Source organism: Camelus dromedarius, chromosome 19 (assembly GCF_036321535.1).
Source record: "Camelus dromedarius isolate mCamDro1 chromosome 19, mCamDro1.pat, whole genome shotgun sequence".
Taxonomy (NCBI): Eukaryota; Metazoa; Chordata; class Mammalia; order Artiodactyla; family Camelidae; genus Camelus; species Camelus dromedarius.
The window spans coordinates 27,636,846-27,661,930 of NC_087454.1; the positions used below are offsets into that span (position 1 = coordinate 27,636,846).

The following is a 25,085-nucleotide window of genomic DNA, read 5'->3' on the forward strand; positions in this document are numbered from 1 at the left end:
AACACTGGCAATCCAAAATTTATGTAACTTTGGAAAAAAAGCATCTTTGTGTATCTGAATGTATATTAATGAAATAACCTCAAATAAGAGTCTCAAGAACAGTTTGCATTTTCTTAGGTAAATTATATGCTGTCCTTTGGCACCATCAAATACAAAGTAATAATTGTTCATATTCTTAGCTAAATGTGAAAGTTTCACAATAAAAACCATCAAAACAAAACACTTGGTAAGAATAACATAAATTTTGTCCCAAATTTCATATCTTCCTTTTAATTGCCCAAGATGTCTTAAAAATCAAAAGCTTCTTCTAGAAAATATTAATATCATCTTTTTTATTCACAACTACAAAACAGGAGCAGCAGTGGAGCTGTCCAAGACTCTAGCTTGCATCATCTTTGAGATTTTTCATGATAAAAATTACCCATAAACTCAATATTTAACCTAAAAGATAAATCCCCTTCTAAAATCCTCTACTGTTCTACAAATCTCCCTTTCTTTATTCCATTTTGTTAAATGTATGAGTTGCCTACTACAGTACAAAATGTCCCACACAAAGCTAAAGGCAGCTCAGGAACTCAAGGCCCTTACCACCCTGATTTAAATCTCCGCAAACTTCCCTGGTTGGCTATTTGCCTTTCTTTGAAATGACATCTCTATATTCTCCAGCCACCAAAAATAATTAGGCAGAAATCTGGTTGGTTACACAAAACAAAAAGATTTACATCTTTCTTTCTCAACAACAGTGCACTCGCCATTGAAAATGAAAATGCTGTTGATGAAGTACTCTGCCCAGAGCTTGTGGGGCACCACACTGCTACAACACAACACTGTCATACCACAGACACAGCCACACTGGAAATACAACCCATTTCCCCATTATCACAACACTAGTTAAATGCAGAGCATTTCAGCATCCAGCTGATGCTTTATTATTCATACAAGAACAAAATCAAATCAACATGGGTCTTGAGGTCTCATCTTTTCAAAGTGGACATGAAAGTCAATGTAAAAGCCATGAAAGGTGAAAACAGATTCAAGATTCTTTGAAGAGAGAAAGAGGTTTCTGGAATTTCCTACTTTTACGGACAAAAGGACTCACAGTTTCAACACACTCTTCTCTTCTTAACAAAGAATCCCTTTCCTGCGTACCACTCCACCCCCCAACCTTCACTGTTACTTTCTGGTTTTTCCCCCTATCTCTAAGTGTCTTTTCACTCACCATGGTTCCTCCTCTTCTGCACCAAAGGCTCCCTACACTTGATCCTTCTCTACAGGGTCTGTGCCCTGACCCATGCAGACCTTCTGGAGCATCTCTCCACAACATGTACACCTGATTCCCTCCCCAGTGCAGTCCACTCCAGTTCTACATCCATCAGGGTTCCCCAGCATTCCCTCAACCCTGGTCTCCTCGAGCTCTCTCCTCATCTCATCGTTTAAATCCTGGGGCCCGTCTCTCCCTTGCTCCCCTCACCATCCGCTTTTAGCCCTGTGTCTTCACCGCGCTGTTTTGTACCTTGGATCTTGCCGAACCTCGTCAATTAACACAATTCCCCAGTTACCCTGTCCCAGACCTCCATCACTTCTCACATCCTCAGTTTCTTCTCGTTTCAGCTTTTCTGATCCCCGAATTGTCCTACAAACGCATCTCTCATCTCTATTTTCTTCACCCTTACATTTCCACCACATTTCTACCTAATTCCACCTGGCTCACCCTCGCTCACTCACTTTCAAGAATTTACACCCATCGCCCCTCCACTAACCCATACCTTTCTCAGAACCTCGCAGTTCCCACCCCCCACCGGGGGTCCTAGTCCTGCAGCTCATCTCGCTCTGCACTAGTTCACACCCTTGTCACGTCTAGCTCTTAATCACTCTCTCTCCTCTACTCGCAACTATTATCCCAGCTCTGCCCCTCCTTGCCTTCCACTTCCAACTCTCACCCCAGCAACCCTCACCCTCCTACCATCCCCTACCAAGCTTTCCCCTCCAAACCCCTCCTCTTACACCTAACCTGAGGAGCCCTCCTCCTAGGCTCGCTCTTCCTATCCTCATGCCCTGTCCGGCTTCCTTCTCATCCACCCTGGGTTCTGCCTCCTTCCTATCTCCTAGGCTGTCTTTTTCTCACTCTTCCTCTCCCTGCTTTCTAACCCTTTCTTCCCTTAATCCTCCTCATCTCATTCTCAGACCCGTTCCCCTCAATCGCCCCCAAGCCTTCCTTCCCTTCTCCCCTCAAGGCTTTTACCCCAAACCCAGTGGTCGCCCACCCCGCCAAAATAAAGGGCCGATGCGCCGGGACTGCGGGCTCTCGCCTCCCGCCGGCCCCCGCCCCGGGCGCCCCCAGCCCGCCGGCGCCGCGGTCCCGCCCCCTGCCGCCGCTCCTCCCGCCCGCGAGGCGCGCGCCGCCTTTGTCGCCCCTCACCCGGTGTGTCAGGCTTTTGCTTCTTTAAAGGGGAGGGCCAGTGTGCCGGAGACTCCTGTCCCCGCCTCCGAGTCTCAGAATGGGCTCCCTGGCCGTCGCGTCCTCCCCGGTCCCCGTTCCCCCCACCCCCTAGAGCTACCCCCTTTGCTGCCTCCCCACCTCCTACACCCCCTCCTCCGACCCCCCTCTATTTACCGCCATCATCAGCACGCGCGAGCTGTCACCAGGGCGCGAGACAACCGAACACGGCCCCGCCCCCGTCCGCCCATTGGCCCGCCCGCCGGAGCCCCGCCCCCGGGCCCCGCATTGCGCCAACAGCGCAGCGCTGGGCCGCGACCCCGCACAGACATCCTCTCCGAGGGTTCACGCGGCGGCCGCCAAATTTAGGGTCAGTCACCGACGCGCGGCCGATTTGAGCCTGGCGTAAGGGGCGGCGGCGTAGAGGGCCGTTGTGAATCGCCGGTCGAAGTTTGGTTGAAGCACAGGATGGTAAATAAGGAGGTTTCCAGACAAAGAGACCCTTAAAGGTAGAGTCTTACGGCTGTCCCTCCTCCTTAAAGGGCCAGAGACTCACCCGAGCCCATCTCCGCCCCCTTTTCCCCAGCCCATCAGCCCGCGGAACAGTAAAGGAATTTTACAACGGCTCCTCGCACTCCTTTTGGAGCTCCTTTAACATCTCTTCCCACTCCCGAGGGGGTAAAACCTTCCTCACTATCCAGTCTGTTTTTTTGTTCTGTTAAAAGACTTATTTTTGACTGTCCGAAAGAAGCAGCCTCCGAACTGTGGGGTTTCCTGAGGCAACGTTTGCAAAAGTTACTTTTGGCTCCCAGGCGGGTGAGCACATGTCTTTTGCCACTGATGGCCCAGGCGGGATTTTGCTGTTTTATGGAAATTCCCCCGAGGAACTGGTTCGCAGCAGTAAACTGAACAAGTTCAACAGATGGTGGGGATGGAGACCCCAGGCAACGAACTGCGGGCTATTTCCACAAGTCTTCTCTGCCTCAGAAAAGGCTTCCTTCCCAAGCAGCCTTTCGGGGTGCATTATCCTGACATAACTTGCAGGGCAGGCAGTGGGGCGGGGTGACGTTCCCCCAAAGAAGACCAACACTGTTAGATCACCCAACCCCAATCCAAGACCGAAAAAGGTAAAAGGCTTAAATTGGAAAACAAGGGCAAGGAAAAGAAATAAACAAGCATTACCAGCTACACTGGCTCAAGGCTACACACTTGTAAATATGAAATACAGAAGCAAGAAAAGTCAAAGAACAACAAATAAAATAGGAAGCGGGGAAGAGCATGTGCATGTGTACCACTAGCATGAAACTACTATGCCTGGAGCCAAGCCTGTAAAAACATTTCCAAAGGTAACTAACTTAAACATTTTAAAGACGTTTGATTGAAGGAGAGGCCTGAGATGGATTGGTTTGATGAGAAATTGCTATGTGGCTCAAGAGCTCAGAGTTAAACCTAAAATTTAGCATCCCCTTTGTTGTCTAACACCTTAACAGAATTTTCTTTAAGGCATTCTTATCTTACACTATAACTCCTTAATTACTCCCCAACCCTTCAAGAAAATTCTTGGAAAAAAGATTGTATCTTACTCGATGTTATTTCCCTAACAAAATGCCTAACACATAATTGGTGCTTTTTTGAGTGAAGGATTTTTGGAGACACTTGAGACTTCTGAAGGGGTGCTCCCAAAACAGCAATCCAGGGGGGAAAGACTCTCAGTGCTGTGAGCATGTGTTAGACCAGTAGTTCTCAAAGTGTGTCCTGTGGAGCCCTGATGTCCCTGCAGACTTTTTTTTTGATGGGTGGAGGAGGGTGTCCCCCTGAAATCAAAACTATTTTCATAGTAATAAGATATTATTTGCCTTTGTCACTGTGATGACATTTGCACTAATGATACAAAAGTAACTAAAGGTAAAATTGTTGCTGCCTTAAGACAAATTGAGGCAATGGCACTGAATTGTACTAGCAGTCAAGGTATTCTTCACTGCCACCTATTCATAGGAAAAAGTAATACCTGTTTCATTTTAAGGAAGTCCTGGGTGAAGTTTTTATTAAAATAAAAACTATTTGTTTTATGTAAGAACATATTTTTTTTCAATAATACTATTCTATGTCAGTAAGTGGATGTAGGCATAAAGCACTTCTGTTCCTTACCTAAACACAATGTTTTTCTCGAGGAAGAGCACTTGTGCAATTTTCCTGAATTTTGGGCCGAATTAGCAATTTATGGAATACCATGGGGCAGACCTGGGGGTGGGGAGGAGTGGTCAGTCTGGAGGTGGTCCCTCAGTGGAGCAGAGACATGAATACATAATGGGGGAAATGGGACTACTTGGTACTCAAGATCTGAGAAAAGCAAGTAGGAGGCAGCATGGGAATGGGGTACAGAGAACCAGGACAGCACAGGAGACACAGAGGGAAGGCACAGCACAGAAGGAAGGAGCAGGAACTACCAATGGCTACTATTTTTTAGTTTTTAGGAATCCCTCCTTGTAATGCATAAGTCTGGAGTCACATTTACTGTATATTTTCCAGAATACGTTATATTCAAAATGCTGTCTCATCTCATAAAAGATTTGAGGCAGCCTACAGAAAAATAATAAATAGATAAATCTGGACAAGAGCAAACATAAGTCAGAAGGCCAAAAACATAAAAAATATTTGCATTTTATTGGGTATAAATAATATTGATGACATACCTCAAATTAAAAAAGTAAAAACAAAACAAAGAAATAAAGTAGGCGGAGGTTGAGGAGTGAGAACAAAAAATGCAGATGACAAGTTCCACAGTTACAAAGTTGAACTGCCAGCCAGAGCTAAAAGGGAAACCTGACAACTACCTGCTTCTTGTTATAGATTTAGATCTGAGCCATTAGATCAGAAAACAATTTCTCTTTAGGTGCCTTCACTGGGGGACAGTATCCTTGAGGACAACACTGCAGTATGTACATTAACATGTTTCCTAAGACCACCTCTGACTGTACCTCAGCATTAGCCTGACTGAACATTTCTGCAGCAGGAGTGGGGTGGGCAGGCGATGCAGGTCCAATGAGCAGCTTGGAGGCTCAGATGAGACAAGGAGAAAGAGCTCAGGAAACCATGACGCACAGTCAACTGTCTAACCCTAAACTCTGGTGCAGGAGAACGGGAGAGGATGTGAGGCCAAGGCTTAGGCCCGGGGTGCGGAACTGACTTCCCAGTGTGACTAACCCAGCTAAAGTGGCTCTGGCATCAGCCCTTTCCCAATCCAACTCATGACCAAATGGCTTAATTTCAAGGTTATTCTCTGCAAAATAATAGCCAAGAACATTCTTAGGCACATCCATTCAGCTCCGTATAGCAGAGGCTACTGACTGGGCTCTCGTGCCCTCACACCCATTGTCGCCTTCATCTTTTAGTTACAGAACCCTCAGGGTTGTAACCGGGCACGCAATCACCCAAAAAAGAGGCTCTACGTCCCACAGTCCACTTCAGTAAAGTGTGGCCAGAATGATTCAAGCAACTCCAGGTCATATCCTTAAAAAAAGAAACTGCTTTCTCTCTTTCCCTGGTGGAATGTGGACGTGGAACTGATGAGTCGGCTTTGACTCACCCAAGGACAACACCCCAGAGGTGGCTGAACGAGACAGAAGGAAACCGACTTCCTGACGACCTTGTAGAGTTAAATCTGCCTTGGACCATCTGATTACCTTTATACTTTTAGAAAACAGAAAAGTAAACTTCTAAGAGCCTCAGTACTTCAGGTGCTCCTTGTTACAGAAGCTTAGCCTGTGGCTTAGTACAAGTCACAACAGAATGGAAAGATGTCCAGAGGATGACTTCAAAGGACTCAGGCAACACCCGAGAAAAGTCAACCCACAAGCCACTTCAGCCCAACCAGTCAGAAAATCATAGCCGTCACATTAGCTGTGCCTCCTCCTTCTCCACATCCTTTGAGCAGAGGGAAAGGCCTTTATTATAGCACAACCCAAACACAACACGCAGCCCGCCCACTGTGGGCCTAGGCCACATTCTCAGCAGTCGGTGATACAGCCTGCTTTCCCCGCTGACGTTAGGAGGGACACCCCCAGCCTACCTTTTCCCCTAAAGCAGGAAAGTTCCAAACTTCTCTCTTCATAATTACCATTCTTGAGGACAGGCCAAGTCCAGCAAGGTGAAGGGTGAAAACAGCTGTTGGGGGGCTGTGTGGGAGGGTCAGGGGAGACAGTCCGGAGCCCCAGAACAAGAGCCAAAGCTGTTAACTGGAGAGGGAGGGAATCCTTCCTGGCTGCCCTGGGCCTCTGGGGTCCAGGGGCCTGAGGGTGCAGCACCTGCTCCTCCTGTGCAGTCCCTCTGGTGACAGAGCTCAGCCGGGCAGCTGCCAGTCCCTAACGAATCCCCGCCACTGGCACCTGCTGCTGCTTGCGGATCTTGTTGAAGAGTTCCATGTACTGGACCATGGTGTCTGCTGGACTGTAGACCGCATCGTGCCTATTCCCAAACACTGCCGGAGCCCCTGGAGTGTGGCTGCCGAGAAAACTCTGCAGGAACTCGAGCAGGAGGTTCCAGCAGTCACTAGCTACCACACAGGGGCCATACTCCACCTGGGGACCGAAAGAACAGAGAAGGCGAGTGAGGGCAAGGACGGGTCATCAGAGTCTCTTGCACCTCTTGCCCCCGTTCCCATCTTCCCCAGCCCTGAGCCAAAGACACACACCTTCCAGCATAGTGCCGCTCCACAGGAAATATCCACTCAACACCAGCGACTGGACGCACCCAGCATCATTCCCTATAGGCGCTGACATTCTCATCTTGGGGTTTACCAACCCATAGCGCAACCCACAAGACCCAGAGGCAGATCAAGACCCCTTTTGATTATGTCAGAACTATATAGTTCTAGCTATGCTGGGTGAAGATTCATGGAGAGCTCAGGAAAATTCTGAGAGAGAAAATGAAGAGCAGGAGAAAGTGTGGGGGTGTGTGTGTGCGTTGGGGGAGGGTCAGTAGAGGGCAAAGTAGACATATGCTCATTCAGTCACCTCAAGACCAAACATTACTTCCAAGGTAGATCCAGCCTCAGGTCTGACTCTAAGGGATCATTTCCCAACCCACATGACAGGGGCCAAAGCATACACATCCTAGGCTTTCTCATTCTTCTCTCCTGATTTTTCACTGAAGAGATGGTGAGGGAAATTACTGGTAATCAGGAGAAACAAGTAAAGAAACAGCTAGGGTGTGTTTGTACTAGAAAGTGGGAAATGTGGAGGATAAACAAACGGGGTTCCCTGTGGTCTCGGCAAATGCCAGGTGTATCACAAATGAGCAGGGTCAGGGAATCTTGGCCCTAGAGGTCCCTGGAGTTTCACTGCAGTAATTACCACTAATGCCCTTTTCTCCACCTGGGACGCTTTTCAGAATTTAACTATCCCCACATCTCTACATTTTAAATCCCTCCTTAAATGCTACTCCTGCAGGAGGCATCACAATTGTTCCCAAACTCAGCAGTGCTCTTTGGCCTGAATTCCCAGAGCAATCGTGCCTCTTTTATGGCATCTCTTACAGACAAAGTTCAAACACAGTTTGTGTTTTGGGGCCCTGCTCTCTTACTAAATCGTAAGTTTTCAAAAGGCAGGCCTTGTAGCTTACTTATTTTTTTTATCTCACACCGTGCTGGGACCACGGTTGACTGCAGACTCTCACTGCTCCCAGAGCCGGCTATTGCCATACTCCCTCTGCCATTTTCAATATATACCTCTAAGATGAAGTCATCACTCACACCCCTTTCCACCACGAGAGAAAGTGGACAGCATGTCGAAAGGAAAGGCACATCTTTGCTTCACAACTTGAGACTACCTTAGAGCATACTAAGGAGAGGGGTGTGGACACAGGATTTAGGGGCCACCTCCCCAAAGTGAACTGCACTGAAAAGTCACCCTGGTCTGCTCCAGTCCGTCCTGTGATGGGTGACTGGTCCCCACACATCATAATTTACCTGCCCTCCTCATCTCTACTGAGCCAGCCTTCCTAAGCTTTATGCCTGCTGTGAACCTTGCTTCTCGTTCCCATCCTGGGCTAGAGAGTCCCTACCTGATTAAAGAAAGTGTAAAGGGCGACACAGGGAGAGGACGGGCAGCTGCTCTGCAGACAGGACCCAGGTAGCTAGAAACATTTGTTCGCACTCAGAGGCGGTGGGGATCTTTTAGAGCCACCCTTCAGCACATCTGCCCCTATTTCACCGAGGCCTTACCTCCACGGAGATGCCCCGGGCACTGGGCCCCATTGTGACTGTGCCCACCTTCACCAGGAAGTCACAATACTGGTAACGGGTGCCCCGGGTCTCAATCTTGCTGGCCTTGGCACTCTGGAAAAAGCCCTTGAGCTTCACCATGAGCACATCAAAGTTGGTGTCGGCAATAAGGCAAGGGCCGTTCTCAAAGAGGGCGAAGCAGCTCAGAGGGTACTCGGAATTGTGCATCACGTACATCAGCTTCCCGGCCTGACCTGCAAGGGACGGAGATCCTTCTCAGCATCAAGACCTCCGTCAGCAAACCCCGGAAGAGGGTCCAATGCACCGAATGAGGCCAAGCGGCAATCCAGCGTTACCTCAGCAGTCCTGGGGGGAGGTGGGGGGACCCCCGCACCAACAGCCTTTTCTAGAGAGGGAGGGAGACTTAGAGCAGGCGAGGCGGCATGTGGTAAATAAAACACACTCAGCCCGACAGAAGAAGGTGAGGGGTACACAGGGAACTTGAACAGTGTTGATAATGGTTTAATCAAGTTGAGTGATGGGCTCACAGACGGATGATTGATTAATAACTCACACAGACTTTACATATGGTCTTTTGCACAGTCATATATTACATAATAAGAACAATGAAAGTAGCAGCTTGTGAGTGTACCAAATGAAGCAGCTGCTCTCTTTCTGTCCATCCCTGCCTTCCTTAGCCTCCGCCCTCTTTAAAACATAGGATGCAGCCCCACGGAAGGGGCAAAGGGGAGTGTGTGAGCATGAGGTGGAAAGGTAGGCCAGAGCCAGGCTGTGATGTCTTCCACACCCAAGCTTAGACTTCATCCTGAAGGCAGTGGGGAGCCCTGGGAGAATTTTATGACATCTAGCCGACTTGGAAAGCAAGCAGCACAGCCACAGCAGAAAGAACTTCGGATCTAGAATCAGAAAATCCAGTTTCAAATCCCAGTTTACCCCTTCCAGCCTCTGAGAAGTGAGTGTTTTCTCACTGATTACTGTAGGTTTCCTACAAGAAGGAAGGAAAGCCATATATATTCAGGTTAGTAGAAAATAGAAGGTTAAAAAAAAAAAAAGGAAAGCAAGTTCTTTCACTACAAGAGTTAACGGACTGCTGCAATTCCAAATATTTGTTAAGTACTTAAACTATCCCCAGCACTGCGCTAGCGTCTAAGAGGCATACAAGTGGAGGATGTAGCCCCTGAACTCAAGAAACTGACAATCTCACTAAAAATAAGCAAAAACTGTTTTAAAAAGATAATAAAACAAAAGTGCTTGCCTGGGATAGATCGGAGTTTTTTGGAAGGAAGGGAAGACTTCAGGGAAGGAAGGGATCCAAGTGGACAAGAGTCAGTGGGAAACACTTTCATGGGAAAAAATAGGTCCTGGACTTCAGATTCTAATCTGAAGAGGGTAGGATTCAGACAGGGATGAGAGGGGAGCAATGAGAGTGAGGAGACTGGATGCTCTCCAGTGCCCCTGAGGGCCTGGGTGGACACCTCACCTGTCTGCCTCCCAGCCTCCCAGTGCTCCCGTGACCACCTTCTCTTCTCAGCTGTGGCCCCTGCAAACTCTGCAGACACAGGCAGCTATAAGTCCTGCAAGCTGGCCCGGAATGAGACCCAGTGCCACCACCCCGGCCCTCCTGGCACCTTTGGCAAGAGCTGCAGGCAGCAGTGCCCCCACTGCCAGCCTGGGGAGGCCTGTCAGCCAGACACCAGGCAGTGTCAGCGCTATGACCCTGGCTGGCTGCAGCCCAAGTGAGGGGGCCCGGCCCGCTTGGGATGGGGTAAACCTTCTCTCTGGAGCCTCACCCCAGCTGCTCCCTCCGGGATAGCTGCCCCTCCCCCAGCGCACACAATCACAAGGCTCTGTGGGTTCCTCCTCCTGCTGAAGACTGAGGGGTGAGAGGGCCTCTATCTGTGCTGCCACTTCCTGAACACAGCAGGCTCCGTGCCAGCCTTCCCCACACTCTCCTGACCGCCTGCGGCAAATTCACACCTTTCACCTGCTAGATCCAGCTCAAAACATTTTGACCCTCCAGTAAAAAGACACCCAAAGCTGATCTGCCACTCTGTCCTGGTGCAGACTCACTGTGATTACAGACTTAACTCATACTATGTGAGTCTGCGGGTGTTCTTACTGTCACGAAAATATTTTGAAAGTCAACTAAGGTTTTTGCTCTGAGACCAGCAGCAGCACCACCACCACCTGGGAACCTGTTAGAAACGCAAATTATCCACCCCACACCAACAGCTTCAGAAACTATAGGGGTGTGGCCCACCTATCTGTGTGTTAACAAACCCTCCCTTCCTTCCTCCAGGTGATGCTAATGCCAGTCAGTGTGAGAACTTCTGATCTAAAGGCACAGAGCTGGTAAGCAGCAGAACTGGAATTCCATTCCAGACCTCCTGACCTCCTTCCATTCTGCCCCACTGTCTGCCTCAAAGGTGTTGTTTCCCCAACTAGATTGTAACTTGTTGAAAGTAAAGGGCCCATTGGGAAAACAGCCCAGGCCAAGGAATTTCGCAGAAGCAGCATGCCAGCTTTTATCTACACACAGGTGTTTTGTTTTCCAAATGCTTTCATAACCATTATCTCTTTTGATTCCTGTGTTCTTCCTATTGAAGGCAAAAGAAAAATACTGTAGTTTTACTGATGATGAAATTCAGTAAAGCTCTTAGCTACCATTTATTTGATATTTGTTCTATGACAACCTCAGTTCTAAGTGCTTTGCATGTACTAACTTATTTAATTAGCACAACCACCCCAGGAGGTAAGTACTGTGATTATCTTCATTTTGCAGATAAGAGAACTGTATTGGGAAGGGTGCCAAAACACAGCCCACAGTTTCAGTAGAGGGGGTTTAATACAGGGAGGGAAGTACAGGAGGTGGAAGAACTGAAAAAATGAAGGGAATGGTAAAACCACCAAAAGATTAGCAACCCGGGGAGCCACTACCATCCCTGAGGCTGGAAGGAAAAAGAGAAGATGTGCTATTATTAGAGCCAGGAACAAGGGCTGCTTAACAGGAGCTCAAACCAAGGAAGAGACAAAGCCACAGCCAGAGACACTCCCCAAAGCAGGGGGAGAGGGAGAGAGACTGTGGTCTCTCTTCCATCCTCAGTCTTTCCCAGTGCCTGTCACTGGCGAAAGATAACTAAAAGGGGAACTGGCAAATGTGGTTTGCAAGAGAAGTGCAGGGAATGCTTCTCTGGGGAAACAGGCAAGTGACCAGCAGTCATAGGTTGCAGGAATCACCTGAAGTTGCAGTTAGCTGTGGCAGAGCCAGGACTCAGTTATCTGATTCCATGATCTAGGCTTTTGGTCACTGTGCCATGGAACTGTCCACAGTCAAGCTACAGCAGAGCCAAGACTAAAAGAACCCAGATTCCCTAACTCCTATCCAAAGATCCTCTTTACCTTCCTACCACCACCCCTCACGGCCCATCTTACCTCAAAAGACATTTATAACAAAAGCTGATCACTGATCAAGGTTATGCTAATGAGGAAGCCAAGGCCACTGGCTGGGTGGGAGAAACAGGAAGCCTTTCTACAGAAAGCTCCAAAACCTCTAAAGCTCCAAAAGAATCATATACAAAGACTGCTGAGCCTAAAAGGAGTCTTTCTCAAACCTTAGAGTGCATAAAGATCACCTGTGGGGCTAAATGGTTACCAGTCAGTCGGTAAGCAGAGCCAGGAACCTGCACCTTTAACAAGTAACCCACATGATTCTGAAGCAATTAATTAGTCAGTCACCATCACACTAAGAAACACTGCTTTTAAAGTGCAAAGTGCAAAAATACTACAACACAAGCCCAGTCTAAGAGATGAAGTCAAGAGTTAATGAATTCAGAAACACAACTGCCACACGTCCAAGAATACCACCCTCAGCAAGAGCAGAAAGATTTCAATGAACAGGAACATCTATCAACCCCAAACCAGATTCCAGCCACCCCACATACCCATCTCTCACTGACCTTGGCTGCCAAGGGTAGAGGCAGCTGTGTGGTAGGTCTCACAGTCCACACAAAATGTTCCTTGCTTCTCTGCTCCAAGCATTTCCAGTTTCCGGGTGAGGAGTTCCACGGTCTGCTGGACACTCTTGCCCTCGGCCACGGGCATCTGGGACACACTGGAAGGGAAAGGACCAAATTGTCAGTATCCAGAGACACCAGCGCACTCACTGAGCCATGAGTTACCTTAGACACCACCTAGCCTGAGCCCTTCATTTTAAAGATGAGGAAATAGAGGCCCACAGTCCCAGAGAGCGCCGCTAAGAACTGGAACACGGACTCAGGGACCCTCACACCAGCGCAGCATTTCCTGAGTGTGGCATGTGTGCCAGCATTCAAGAGATTTTAGGTGGCACAGACTAAGCACTCAATAACACTAAGTCGTATAACGAGAGAGGGCTTTCCTTTGTGTTCCTTTCAGTTCTGACTACATCAAGGAGGAAGCTTCAGTTTGGGGTCGTTATGTTTTTACCAGATCCCTAACATTTGAACGTGAGCTGTCCAGCACAGTAGCCACAAGCTACGTGTGGCTATTTAAACTTAAATGAATAAAACAAATTATATTAAAATTTCAACGCCTCAGCTGCACTACCCACATTTCAAGGGCTCGACAGCCCCATGTGCCTGGGGGCTGGGGTACTAGACGTGGTAACACAGCACATTTCCATCAATGCAGAAAGTCCTAAGGCACAGTCCTAGGATGAAGGATAAGGCAAGCTCAAGTTTATAATCTTTGGGAGTGAGAGGCAACAGTATGTTTCAGAATTTAATCAAAACAATGAAACAAAAGGTTATTTCCAAGATTTCCTTCTATGGTAAGTGAAACTGGCTTCTGCTTTACAATAGGAGATAACAATCACCAAGCACCAACCATGTGCCGGGCAGTGTCCAAAGGCTTTTAGGTGAATTAACTCTTTGAATCCTCACATCAGGCCTATAAGATATACTATTATTATCTCATTACAAATGAGAAAACTGAAGTACAGAGGGGGTTGAATAAGTCGCACAAGGTCACACAGCTTGGTGTTGTTTAGTCAAGATTCAAAGCCATATGAGCTGGCTCCATGTCTGTGCTCTTAACCACTCTACCAGACTATGTCCCAAGGGATATAGTTGTCTGTTAAAATGCTTTTTAAGAAAAAGAAATAGAATTAAAAGAAAACATTAATAAGTAATAATTCAAGTGGTATGTCGCTACATAAAAACCATAAAGACAGTCATATGTAAGTGAATTTTGGGAGACACTACATTACTTTATGATCAATCATAATCAACTAAATGAAGATATAAAGAGTCCTACTGTTGCTAAAAATTGTCACTACTCTCCATCAGAAAAAGCACTAACGAGCAATGATGATGCTGATATGCCTTATTTTGAAATATAAAAGGATCCCTAAGGTGATGCTACTGCGGTCAGAAGTCCTAGGAGTCTGGAAAAGTTGAGAAAGGTCCCAACAGAGAGCCTTTTCCCTCTGTCTGCCTTCTGTTATTGAAAGAACAGGGGCTTCCAGGATTCCACACCTCTGCGTAGCAAACTTTTCATTCTCATCCCTCATATCCCCTTTACACTAGAGGACTTTGAAGGAGGCTCATGATGTCAAGTGTAGGGAGCAACTGTGCAGTCACTGACAAACGTGCGAGACCTGGGCTACCAGGAGGGGTTCCCACAGGCTCTTATATGAGAAGCCTGCAGCCACTGACTTCAGATATCCTGGCATCTAGCCCTCTCTGACTGGAAAGATGCTCACGATGTTTTTTTTAAAGCCCTGAAATCTAGCATTTTGGAACTAATGCTTCCAAGAGCATTTGGCCCATACCTTTCCCTGCCACCCTGACTTACAACATATTAGAGGGAATAACTCCGTATAAACTAAACCAACTGTGTAATTAAACATAGTAGGAAGCAGGTCCTGAAGAGGAGATATGCTTGGAATCCCAATCTCCTAATTCCCAATAGATTTTTACCCCCTCTATACCCAAGATCTTAAACACCCAAACCAGAACCACATACAAGCTGATCTAAATGCATTTGGCGGCTGTAGGGAGGGGCAAGTGAAAACCTAAAAAAGATACTGAATGTCTCTTTGTTGCCTATCCCCCACCTATCCAGCCCTGCCTGCAGTTCTGACATCCTATTTCCGATCCTAAAGTTCCACCCCGGGGATATTACGGCCTCACGAGCAGGAAAATGTACCAAGAAAAAAAGGAAGGAAGTACACGACCATTGATGGATTCTTAAGAGAAAACCGTTTAACCTGCCGCCTTCCAGCAGGAAGGAGGCATGTCTCCGCGGGAAAAGTCCCGCAGATTCTGCAGCCCTCACGGTGGCCCTCTCAACCCACACATTCCGAGGACATCTTGCTCAGCTCCCGGGGGAAGGCGGGCCCTGTTCCCGATCTTCCTTCGGAGGACCCTTCACGACCCCATGCCCCGTCCCGCCAAATCCCTTGCAGTCCTACCAAGTCACTCCCATGGTGGAGGATGGCAAGAGCAAACAGCTGAAATGCAGTGCTGAAACGCAGTACTCTCCCGCAGCCCACACGAGGTGAAGCCACCTACTTAAGGCAAGCTTCGGTGGAGGGAGGCGCTCCGGAAATAACGTAAAACCAGAGCGCCCAGTCGACACGCCACGAGGGAAGGGGGCGTGTCTGGGCTCCTCTAGTGACGTCACTGCCCGACTCGCTTCTCGGGGAATTCCCACTTGGGTGGGCACCCTGGGCCTGGATCCAGGAAGCTAGGGAAGCGTAGCTCGGACTGCCACCACTTAGAGAAGCCATGAGTTAAATGCAATGAGTTTATTCTGAAATCCAGCTCCAGGAACCGTGAGCTCTTTTAGGAGGTGGGGCGGTGCTGGTGGTACTTTCGGCCTCCGAACGCGAGAGGGCGTTGTGCTCCCCGTGTGGCCTGTTGGGAACTTGGAGTTAACTGAGCAAGCGCACTCAGGGCTCTTCTTTCGTCCCCACGTGTGTAACTTCCCGGCAACGTTTTCAAGTAAAATGCCCAAATTCAAGGCGGCCCGCGGGGCCGGGAGCCAGGAAAAGCATGCGCCCTTGGCCGAGCAAATCTTGGCTGGGGACGCGGTTCGGGCAGGGGCCCGGGAAAAGCGGCGCGGTCGCGGAACCGGAGAAGAGGAGGAAGAGTACGTTGGGCCGCGGCTGACCCGACGGATTTTGCAGCAAGCGCGGCAGCAGCAGGAAGAGCTCGAGGCCGAGCATGGGACTGGGGACAGGCCTGCGGCGCAGCGGGAGCGCACTACGCGGCTGGGTGAGTGGTGGGGGTGGGTGCGAGGAAGAGGGTGGGTAGTCGGGGTGGACGGCTGAAAGGTGTCCGGTAGGGGAATAGCTTGAAATAATATTTTAAAAGAAGGGGGCATTACGTATTACACCCTTGCAGAGGTATGAATGAGAGACCCAGCCCTGGGGCGGATTTATGGTGGTCAGAGCCCTCCACGCCCACTCCTACTTTTAGGCACTCGCTTTCTGGCAGCCCCGAGGTTAGGCCAACAGGAAGTGATTGCTAACGTCAATAAGTTCTAGCACTTATCCTTTTGTTCTATAATTACTTGATGGTATGTCTGCCACGTACATACCACTGTGCTAGGAATTCAGATGTTTTAGGTAAAGAAGTAAGCAAGATAACAGGTACCTGATTTCAGGATCTTTCAATCCACACCAAGAGAGAGACAAATAGACAATTAGAATAATACACTCCGTGAGAAAGTGCAGTTTCTCTGATAACAATAGCATTAGTGTTGGGGGTCAGGCTTCCCAAATTACACGACCTTTGTGCTGAGACCTGAAAAGTGGGGGGTGCCCTGAGCAGAAAGAACAGTAGTGTTTAGGGGCTAAAGAGGGAGAGGGGTTAATTAAAAGATGGTCAATTTTTTCTTAACACGCTGGGAGTTTTGACCTCCAAGTTGCTTAATCCATTTCTCAGAGCTCATCTTTCATTTGTCCTGTGAGCAGTGTTCACAGCTGAACATTAGCCTCCTGTATCTTTACTTGGCTTCTAACTGTTTTACTACTTCCTCACCTTAGTATTCTTTGCTGGCTCCTTTTGTCCCCAACCTCTTAACGGTGCAGTGCCATAGGGTTCAGTCCTCTGACCTCTTCTGTTCCTTTCTGTTTACTGCTCTGATGCTGTCATCAGTTTCAAGGTTTAAATACCATGAGTGGTAACTGCTTCTAAGTTCATATTCTAGCCCTGACCTTTTTTATGAAACCCAAATTCTTACATTTCAGCTGCCTATTTGGCATCTCCAATTTGAAGTCTAATAGACATCTCAAATTTAATATGTCTGGAACAGAAATCCTGCTCCAGATCTGCTCCCCTCAACTCTCTGCCTCATTCTCAATTACTGCCATGATATCCTTCCATTTGCTCAAGACAGAAACTTCAGGCTCCCCTCCTCTTCATTCTACTTCTGATCTATTAGGAAATCCTGTTGATTTGATCTTAAAAATATGTTTGGAGTCAGACTACTTCTCACCACCTTAGAACACCATCCTGTTCAGGCCATGGTGCTCTCCCACCTGAATGATTACAATAGCCCCCTAATTTGTAACCCATACCCACTACAGTCCACTCAACTCAACAGCTTGAGGATTACAGTGGTCTACGAAGGCCTATATGCCGTGCCCCTGTTGCCAGTCTGATCTCTTCTCCCACTTTCCCTTTGCCCTCTTCACTCCAGCTATACAGGCCTCATTGTTGCTTAAACGTGGCAAGTTAGGGCCTTTGCCCTGGTGGTACCTTCTGTCCTCATACACCTGTAGGTTTCCTCCCTCCATTCTTCCCTTCTCAGAGAGGCCTACCCTGACCACTCTGTTAAATGCAACACCCCTACCCTGTCTCCGCACTCCCAACTTCTCTACTCTGCCGTATATGTTTTTCCATAGCACTTTTTTTTTAACCTAATGTGTATTATATTACTTTATTGTCTGTCTCCTCCATTAGAATGTAAGCTCTATAAGGGCAAAATGTTTTTGTTTCTCTTGTTAGCTAATATAGCTCCAGTGCCTAGAACAGTGCCTCACGTAGAGCAGGCACTCAGTGTTTGCTGAATGAATGATGGTGAGGTAGGTAGGAGCCAGATCTACAAAAGATGTGGAGGCCATGCCCAGGATTCAAAGCTGCCCTAAAGACAGTGGGAGACTGTTGGAGAATACGGAGAACAGTTAGGGGATTGTCGAATTAATCCAGGCAAGAGATGATACTGACCTGGGCTTCGACAGGGCTGTGAAGGCTTTGAGAAATTCTGTGAAGTACAGTCGACTAGGGCTTAGTAATTGATTGGGTGCTGGGAGTAGGGGCAGGGAACAAGGCAGGCCTGCTGCCCAGGGTCTGGCTTAAAGTTGGCTGGATGGTGGTGCCATTTACTTGGATGTGGAACACAGTGAGTAGCGTAGACCTGCGAGGGAAAGGGAGTGAGTTTGGTTGATGACACGTGATGGCTGAAGTGCCTTTGTAGAGGAGCAGCTGGAGTTAGGGTCTGGAGCCAAGGGAGATCCACCTACAGGCGCATCCTTGGGAGTTATTAGCATGTAGAGACAAAATGCCTGGCTTGTGTACCCCTCCCAACCTTATGTAGCTTTTGACACACTGCCTCTCTTCCTAATGACCTGCTCATGTGGTAACATTTTATTTCCCCACTGAGATTATTACATCCCTTCCCAGGTGCTCAGCCAGCTGTAGCCTTCCAGTAATCAGTTACTCAGATGGGTTCGTCCATTGAAATCTCAACTCCACTCCCTGGCCTCTACCCATCTAGTCTTATTTCTTGCCACTGCCTAACAGACAAGCCCTCTTGCCAGTGTTGTTACCTGGGTCTGGAACACACCCCTCCAGTTCCCATACTGCCTGTTTAAGCCTAACCATCTGCAGCACTCATCACCTTCTGAGTCCCTTCTGTGGTATAAACCGTCTCCACCATTTTGGCATATAGCCAAGCCCCGCCACGTGTGCAGAAGAGAGAAGAATGCACATCTAGACCCAGGCAGCCTGCCTTAGGCAACCACTTTTCTGTTCTTCAGCATCCACATCTGAAACTGGGTATAGCAGTACCTACTTCCTGGGGGTGTGATGATAATAGACAGTGTTTAGAACAGTTCGTGCCACATAACTGAGTATAATTGTTAATTATTATTTATTACTATCACTGTCTCATTGGTTCATATGTATAAATTCTGTTTCTCAAGCAAGATTGTACACTCATGGGGACCAGCAGATAGCGTGTGCATCATGTGTCTCACCACACACGTCTGTTGTCTGTTACAAGTATGTATAAGGCCAGGACCATATACATGGTGGTTAAAGTTAAATTAACCTCTGGATTCCTCACCCACTGCTTGCCATGCTCACCTGTTTCATCATCCCTCTTCCAGGTCCAGGAGTGCCACAGGATAGATCAGATGATGAGGAGTGGCCCACCCTGGAGAAAGCTGCCACAATGACAGGGCCAGACTACCATGCAGAGGTGGCTGTGGACCCTGAGGATGAGCGTGCCATTGAGATATTCATGAACAGGAACCCTCCTGCCAGGTAAGGCTGGCACAGCCTGGGATTTGGGAGAGCGGGTCCCAGCAGCAACTTTATAGGGAACAACCTCATACACAGAGAAGCGTATGTCCTGGCAGAGTTTTGATTCCCTACCTTTGAGAAGGGCCTGAGCATTGCCATTTGTGGGGCTCTCGTTGGGGTCTGCCTTGAGAAAAGTGGCCCATCCTCAAAGGACCATTCTAAGTGAGAATGACCCAGACTCAAAATACCTCCTCCCCCTCTGGCCACCTGACTTAGAGCTGCCTGGATTACCTGGGGAGACAGCTTCGGGTCCTTGTTCTGTCTCTGGGAGACCCGTCCTGTTGCGTTTGTTCTTGCTATGCTCAGTTTTCTTAGTGGTAAGCTCAATTTCCTTGGCCAGATCCCTTTCATACTCTGAGCTTCATTTTATGCAGGGTTTTCCAGCCTCAGCACTGCTGGCATTTGGGACCAAATAATTCTTTCTGGTGGAGGCTGTCCTGTGCAATGTAGGGTATTTAGCAGCTTCCCTGACATGTACCCACTAGATACCAGCAGTGACCTTCTCCCCAGTTGTGACACCCAAAAGTGTCTCTAGACATTGCCAAATGTCCCCTGGGAGGCAAAAATCACCCCGAGTTAGAACCGCTGATTTATTCTCATCTATAGTTAAGTGCTAGGTCCAAAACATGCAGGCTTTTAAGTTCCTGTGGTCAAACTCCTAAGCCCATGGGTTTTGGCCCAGGGAAAGGGAATCTGGGATAAAGTACCTCAGTCAGTTCACCTTGACCCTGCGATATTAGCATGACATTGCTTTTGGTTCTTCAGGCTGTTTGGGGTTAGTGTATTGGCCATTGCTAATAATACTGTGAAAAGACAGTGTTAAGTTCTGTGGCAGCAAACTTGAGAGGCAAAATGAAGAATTGAGCCCCTTTCCCAGACTGATGCCCAGCAGCTGGAGTAGATGTCATAGAGTGTGTGCTTGTCCCACCAGAGAGCCTTCAGGTTCTCACTCAGGTTTGTGACTCCTCTCTGACTGCTCATTGTGACAGCCTGGCAGAATGGTTTTCCAGCTTATTGTCAATAAAGGAGTAAAGCTCCTAGGAACAGGGACTCCTGACAGTCTTGAGAAGTGGCAGCTGGCATCCTCAGAGAGCAGACTAGACCCACCTGAATTAGCAGTCAGAGGCCACTTAGTCTGGGGGCACGTACGTACTGTGAAGTACCTGAACTTCAGCCCCTGAAAGAGCAGGCTTTGACTCTTTCCCCCACTTGAGAGCTGTGGGACCTTGGGTGAGTTCCTGACCTCTCTGAGTGTCAGTTCCCGGGTCTGAACAAGGGGAATAACCACACCTCGCACAGGTGTCGCACAGACAATGTGAGAGAACATCTGGAAAGTCCTGCCCTCTGAAAACGGGAGCCGCTTTCCATAGACTTTTGTAGCCCCTGAAGATGCCATTATTACGCCAAGGCCCAATGTAACAATAATTCTGAATCATCACAATCAGATTGTGTTTGATATACTGTTTAAGGAGGCTGAGAAAAATAGGTCATTGATTTCCTATTTCCATTAATTTTAATGAATTAAAATGGGGGAAAGTTGGTGCCATAGTCTCTCCCTTACGTTCCCAGCTGCTGGTGATCTTGGTATATGACTGAAGTGTGTCTGGCCCTCTGGAGAGGTCAGCGCAGGACTTTGTAATTGGAGAGACCTCAGCATATCAGCGGTGGGTGTGTTCGCAGTTGGCAGCAGTGATTACACAGTTGCTCTGTACCAGCAGTCACGTACAGACATTAACTCATTTAATCCTCATGTTAACTTTACGAGGGCAGGTAGTTTGTTATTCCTGTCTTACATGTGAGGAAAGTGAGGCATAGCGAGACAGAGTAGCATGCCCAGGGTCACACAGGGAGCGGAGAAGCCAGGATTTGAACCCAGGCGGACTGACTTCAGAGTCCAGGTTCCTAGCCTCCACACAGCTGTCAGCTTCGTCCTGAGCTGAATGACTCCCCTGTCCTCTGTGCTCTGCAGAGACTCTGTGGTAGGCGGTTGGGCCCAGAAGGGGACTGAGGCATCCCAGCCAGATCGCAGGTTTATCGGTGCTCACGGGGGACCATGGGGGCGCTGAAAGTCCTGGACTGTGAGTGCGGCACTTAAGCGGTCTTCCCTCCTCTCATCCCAGGCGCACCCTGGCTGACATCATCATGGAGAAGCTGACTGAAAAGCAGACGGAGGTCGAGACGGTCATGTCTGAGGTGTCAGGCTTCCCTCTGCCCCAGCTGGACCCCCGGGTCCTGGAGGTCTACCGAGGGGTCCGGGAGGTAAGAGTCATGATGGGACACCCTCACAGGGGCTGTAGGGGCCCACGTCTTGTAGAAACAAGGCCTGGTGGCTGAGAGTGGGCTCAGGGTCAGAGTGCACGGCTTCAGGTTCCTGCTCTGCTGCCTGCTGACTCTGGTCTCTCTGGTCCCTGGAGAATGAGGCTGATGGCAGCATCTCCTTCCAGGCTTGTTGTGAGGATTGAGTGAGTTAATGTATGAGAGGCACCCAGACAAATAACTGGCACATGGCACCTGGCAAGCAGCATGTGTTAATGACGATGAGTTTTGTTCTCATCCCCAGGTGTTGTCCAAGTACCGCAGTGGGAAACTGCCCAAGGCGTTTAAGATCATCCCTGCCCTGTCCAACTGGGAGCAAATCCTCTACGTCACAGAGCCCGAGGCCTGGACTGCAGCTGCCATGTACCAAGCCACGAGGTAGAGAAGATGGGGGATCAGGGCGGCCTTGGCTCTGCAGGGAAGGGCTGGGTGTGAGAAGTACGGGCTCTCCTTCCTTTTGCCGTTACATCCCAGCTCTGCCCTCAGAGCTCTGTTCTGTGCTTCTCCATGTCACCATTTTCTTGTTTGCTGTTTTGGGGCCAAGACCCTGTTAAAAATCTCCTTTGATGAGTTTCTAGGGGAGAGGCTCCCAACTATGGGGATACCACCCTGGGGTGTCAGGGTGGCCTCAGAGGTTGGTGGCTCCCTTAGTGTGCACGGGTGACAGCAGGGTAGAGAGGACCCCTGATGGAGACAGGAAGGTGAACAGCTGTGTTCCTGTCTTGTTTGGGAGAGTTCCGGCTCACCCAGAGACGACAGTGTTTTCACCCTGTTTGGGTATGTCTCACAGCCCCTCCTGTTTCCTCTCTAATCTGACCTGGCTGTTGCATGCAGCTCATTCCCACATGCCCTTCGTCTCCAGCATGTACTGTCCACAGCGATATTTAAAGGGTGACTACCAAGTAACCTATGATCTCCCCCCACTTCCCTCCAAAAACACTAGGATTTTCGCCTCTAACCTAAAAGAACGTATGGCCCAGCGCTTCTACAACCTGGTGCTGCTCCCCCGGGTGCGAGACGACATCGCTGAGTACAAGCGACTCAACTTCCACCTCTACATGGCGCTCAAGAAGGCTCTGTTCAAGCCTGGAGCCTGGTTTAAAGGTGGGAGCCCAGGAGGCGGTTAAGAGAGAGGCTGGAGCCCCTACAGTACCTCCTTTATCTCACCCTGGGCTCAGAGTGACTGTCCCTCTGCCCCTCCTCAGGGATCCTGATCCCGCTGTGCGAGTCGGGCACCTGTACCCTCCGGGAAGCCATCATCGTAGGTAGCATCATCACCAAATGCTCCATCCCGGTGCTGCATTCCAGGTAGTGTTGGTGAGGGTGGAGGGAGTGGTGGGGGAACAGAATAGGGAAGGACCTAAGCATAGCCTGAATTTGTGGCTCATTTAAGCCAGTGGGTATATCATTACTCCACAATGTCAGTCCTCCGGGAACAGGCTCCCAGGGCCTGGCACATGGTAGATGCTCAGTAAATAGTTGTGTGAATGAATGGGGAACATGGGAAGAAAGTATGTCAGGAGTGGCGATCTCAGGGCATTTGGACATACTGAGACCAGCAGTCTGCACCAGAGGTAGGGATTTGGCGTGACTCAGCATAGGGCTGGTAACTGGAGTCCGGCAGGTGTAAGACTGAGTGGGTGAGAAGAATGGAGGAGACTCCCCCTTTAGGAATAGCAGAGTGCGAGGGCTGGAAGAGGAGGCAGAGAATTTTCCTCCAGCGTCTCCCCCCCACCCCCAGCGCAGCCATGCTGAAGATCGCAGAGATGGAGTACAGCGGTGCCAACAGCATCTTCCTGCGGCTGCTGCTGGATAAGAAGTACGCGCTGCCCTACCGGGTGCTGGACGCCCTGGTCTTCCACTTCCTGGGCTTCCGAACGGAGAAGCGTGAGCTGCCCGTGCTTTGGCACCAGTGCCTCCTGACTTTGGTCCAGCGCTACAAGGCAGACCTGGCCACGGAGCAGAAAGAGGCCCTCCTGGAACTGCTCCGGCTACAGCCCCATCCCCAGCTGTCTCCGGAGATCAGGCGTGAGCTTCAGAGTGCCGTCCCCCGAGATGTAGAAGATGTTCCTGCCACCATGGAGTGAGGAAGTGACACTTGTCCTTGTCTGAGGGGTGGGTGTGGGAGGACACCAGGATTCCTGTTGGTGACTAAAAGTAACACTGAGCCTTTCCAGCTGAAGACCCAGTTGAGGGCTGTGAGAGGTCACGGTCATCTGACTCCCCAGCACCTGTCAGGGAGGCCCAAGTCTGGCTGGCTCCTTCTTCCATTCTGGGCCTGCATCCCTACTCAGTTCTGGGATCTGACTTGAGATGCCACACCCTAGCACTCCCACTTCCCAGCTGGGGGTTGGAATAGGCACTTTTTCTCAGGCTTTTGTCACTCGGTCACTGGAATGTGGATAAAAACAAAAGGTGGGTATTTATTGAACTTCAGTGTTTTGATGTGATGGATGGAGATCTTTCTGCTTGCCCTCTATAGCTGGAGGTGGGCACTACTGCCTTGTTCTGTGTAGGAGTATATCCTTGAGCGGTTTACATGGGATCCCTGCCCTTCTTATTCTGCAAGTTTGTTTCTCTAGGCGGGACCTTTCCTCTGCATTCCCCCGACACAGGCTACTTTGCGAGAATGCCAGCAGTCAAGAGGTTGTTCAAGGTAGTCTCAGCTGTGGATGGAAGAGCTAGGAGAAGGCCCCAGAGGAAAGTGGAGATAGAGGCCTGAAGGGTTAGGCCCAGGAATGACTGGATCCAGGGTCACCACCAGACCAGTTCCCTTTCTAAGTTTCTTAGCTAATGAAAGTTTTAGCCCGGGGGTTGGCAGATGAGGGTCAAATGTCCCTTTCCTTATGGCCTGTGAGCTAAGAATGATTTTTATATTTTTAAATGGTTGGGGGGGAAATTGAACAGTATTTTGTGATAGGTGAAAATTACATGAAATTCAGATTTTAGTGTCCATAAAGTTTTATTAGGACACAGCCACGCCCCCACCCCCACAAAATACTGTTTACATGTTTTCTGTGTCCACTCTGATGCTACAGTAGCAGAGGTGAGTACAATCTGGCTAGAACCTTTGTTGTTTGGGAAGAATTTGATCATAAGGCAAATTTCACATTTAAAGGATATTTTGGGGGGGTAATTAGGTTTATCTATTTATTTACTTTTGGTGGAGGTACCAGGACTTAATGCACTTTACCACTGAACTATATACCCTCCACCCAAATTTCACATTTATATGCAGTTTTGTCTTTGAGAAACACTAGATGAGAGCAGGAGACTGTACCCAGCTGAGCCAAGCCAGAGAACATACAAAATGCAGGTACCTCCAACAAGTACCAGCTACCCGTTCACCTTGTGGGTTGGGAGCCACACCCACATCTGGCGTTACAACCCGCCTTCCACATCCTTCCGACCTCTTGTTTCCACAAGCAAACTTCAGGTGTTTGTTTTTCAAGATGAAGGGCCATATTTATTGTAGTATGTGTTTCTTAACCATTTAATATATACAAATGGCTATCCTCTT

General features: G+C 48.9%; 2 protein-coding genes across 2 annotated transcripts; one reads left to right on the forward strand and one right to left on the reverse strand.

Annotated features, from left to right (window-relative positions):
* Positions 1-5,078: 5,078 nt before the first annotated feature.
* On the reverse strand, positions 5,079-15,254 carry MED20 (mediator complex subunit 20). Its single transcript, XM_010977332.3, has 4 exons — positions 15,130-15,254; positions 12,635-12,789; positions 8,658-8,911; positions 5,079-7,014 (listed from the first exon to the last, which is right to left on the reverse strand). Exons 1-4 carry the CDS (start codon positions 15,141-15,143, stop codon positions 6,799-6,801), a joined length of 639 nt encoding a protein of 212 aa, XP_010975634.1. The 5' UTR covers positions 15,144-15,254; the 3' UTR covers positions 5,079-6,798.
* Positions 15,255-15,369: 115 nt separating this feature from the next.
* Positions 15,370-23,996, forward strand: BYSL (bystin like). The gene is made up of 7 exons (XM_010977333.3): positions 15,370-15,934; positions 19,054-19,210; positions 21,370-21,508; positions 21,810-21,943; positions 22,509-22,669; positions 22,771-22,873; positions 23,307-23,996. Exons 1-7 carry the CDS (start codon positions 15,667-15,669, stop codon positions 23,650-23,652), a joined length of 1,308 nt encoding a protein of 435 aa, XP_010975635.3. The 5' UTR covers positions 15,370-15,666; the 3' UTR covers positions 23,653-23,996.
* The last annotated feature ends 1,089 nt before the right edge of the window (positions 23,997-25,085 follow it).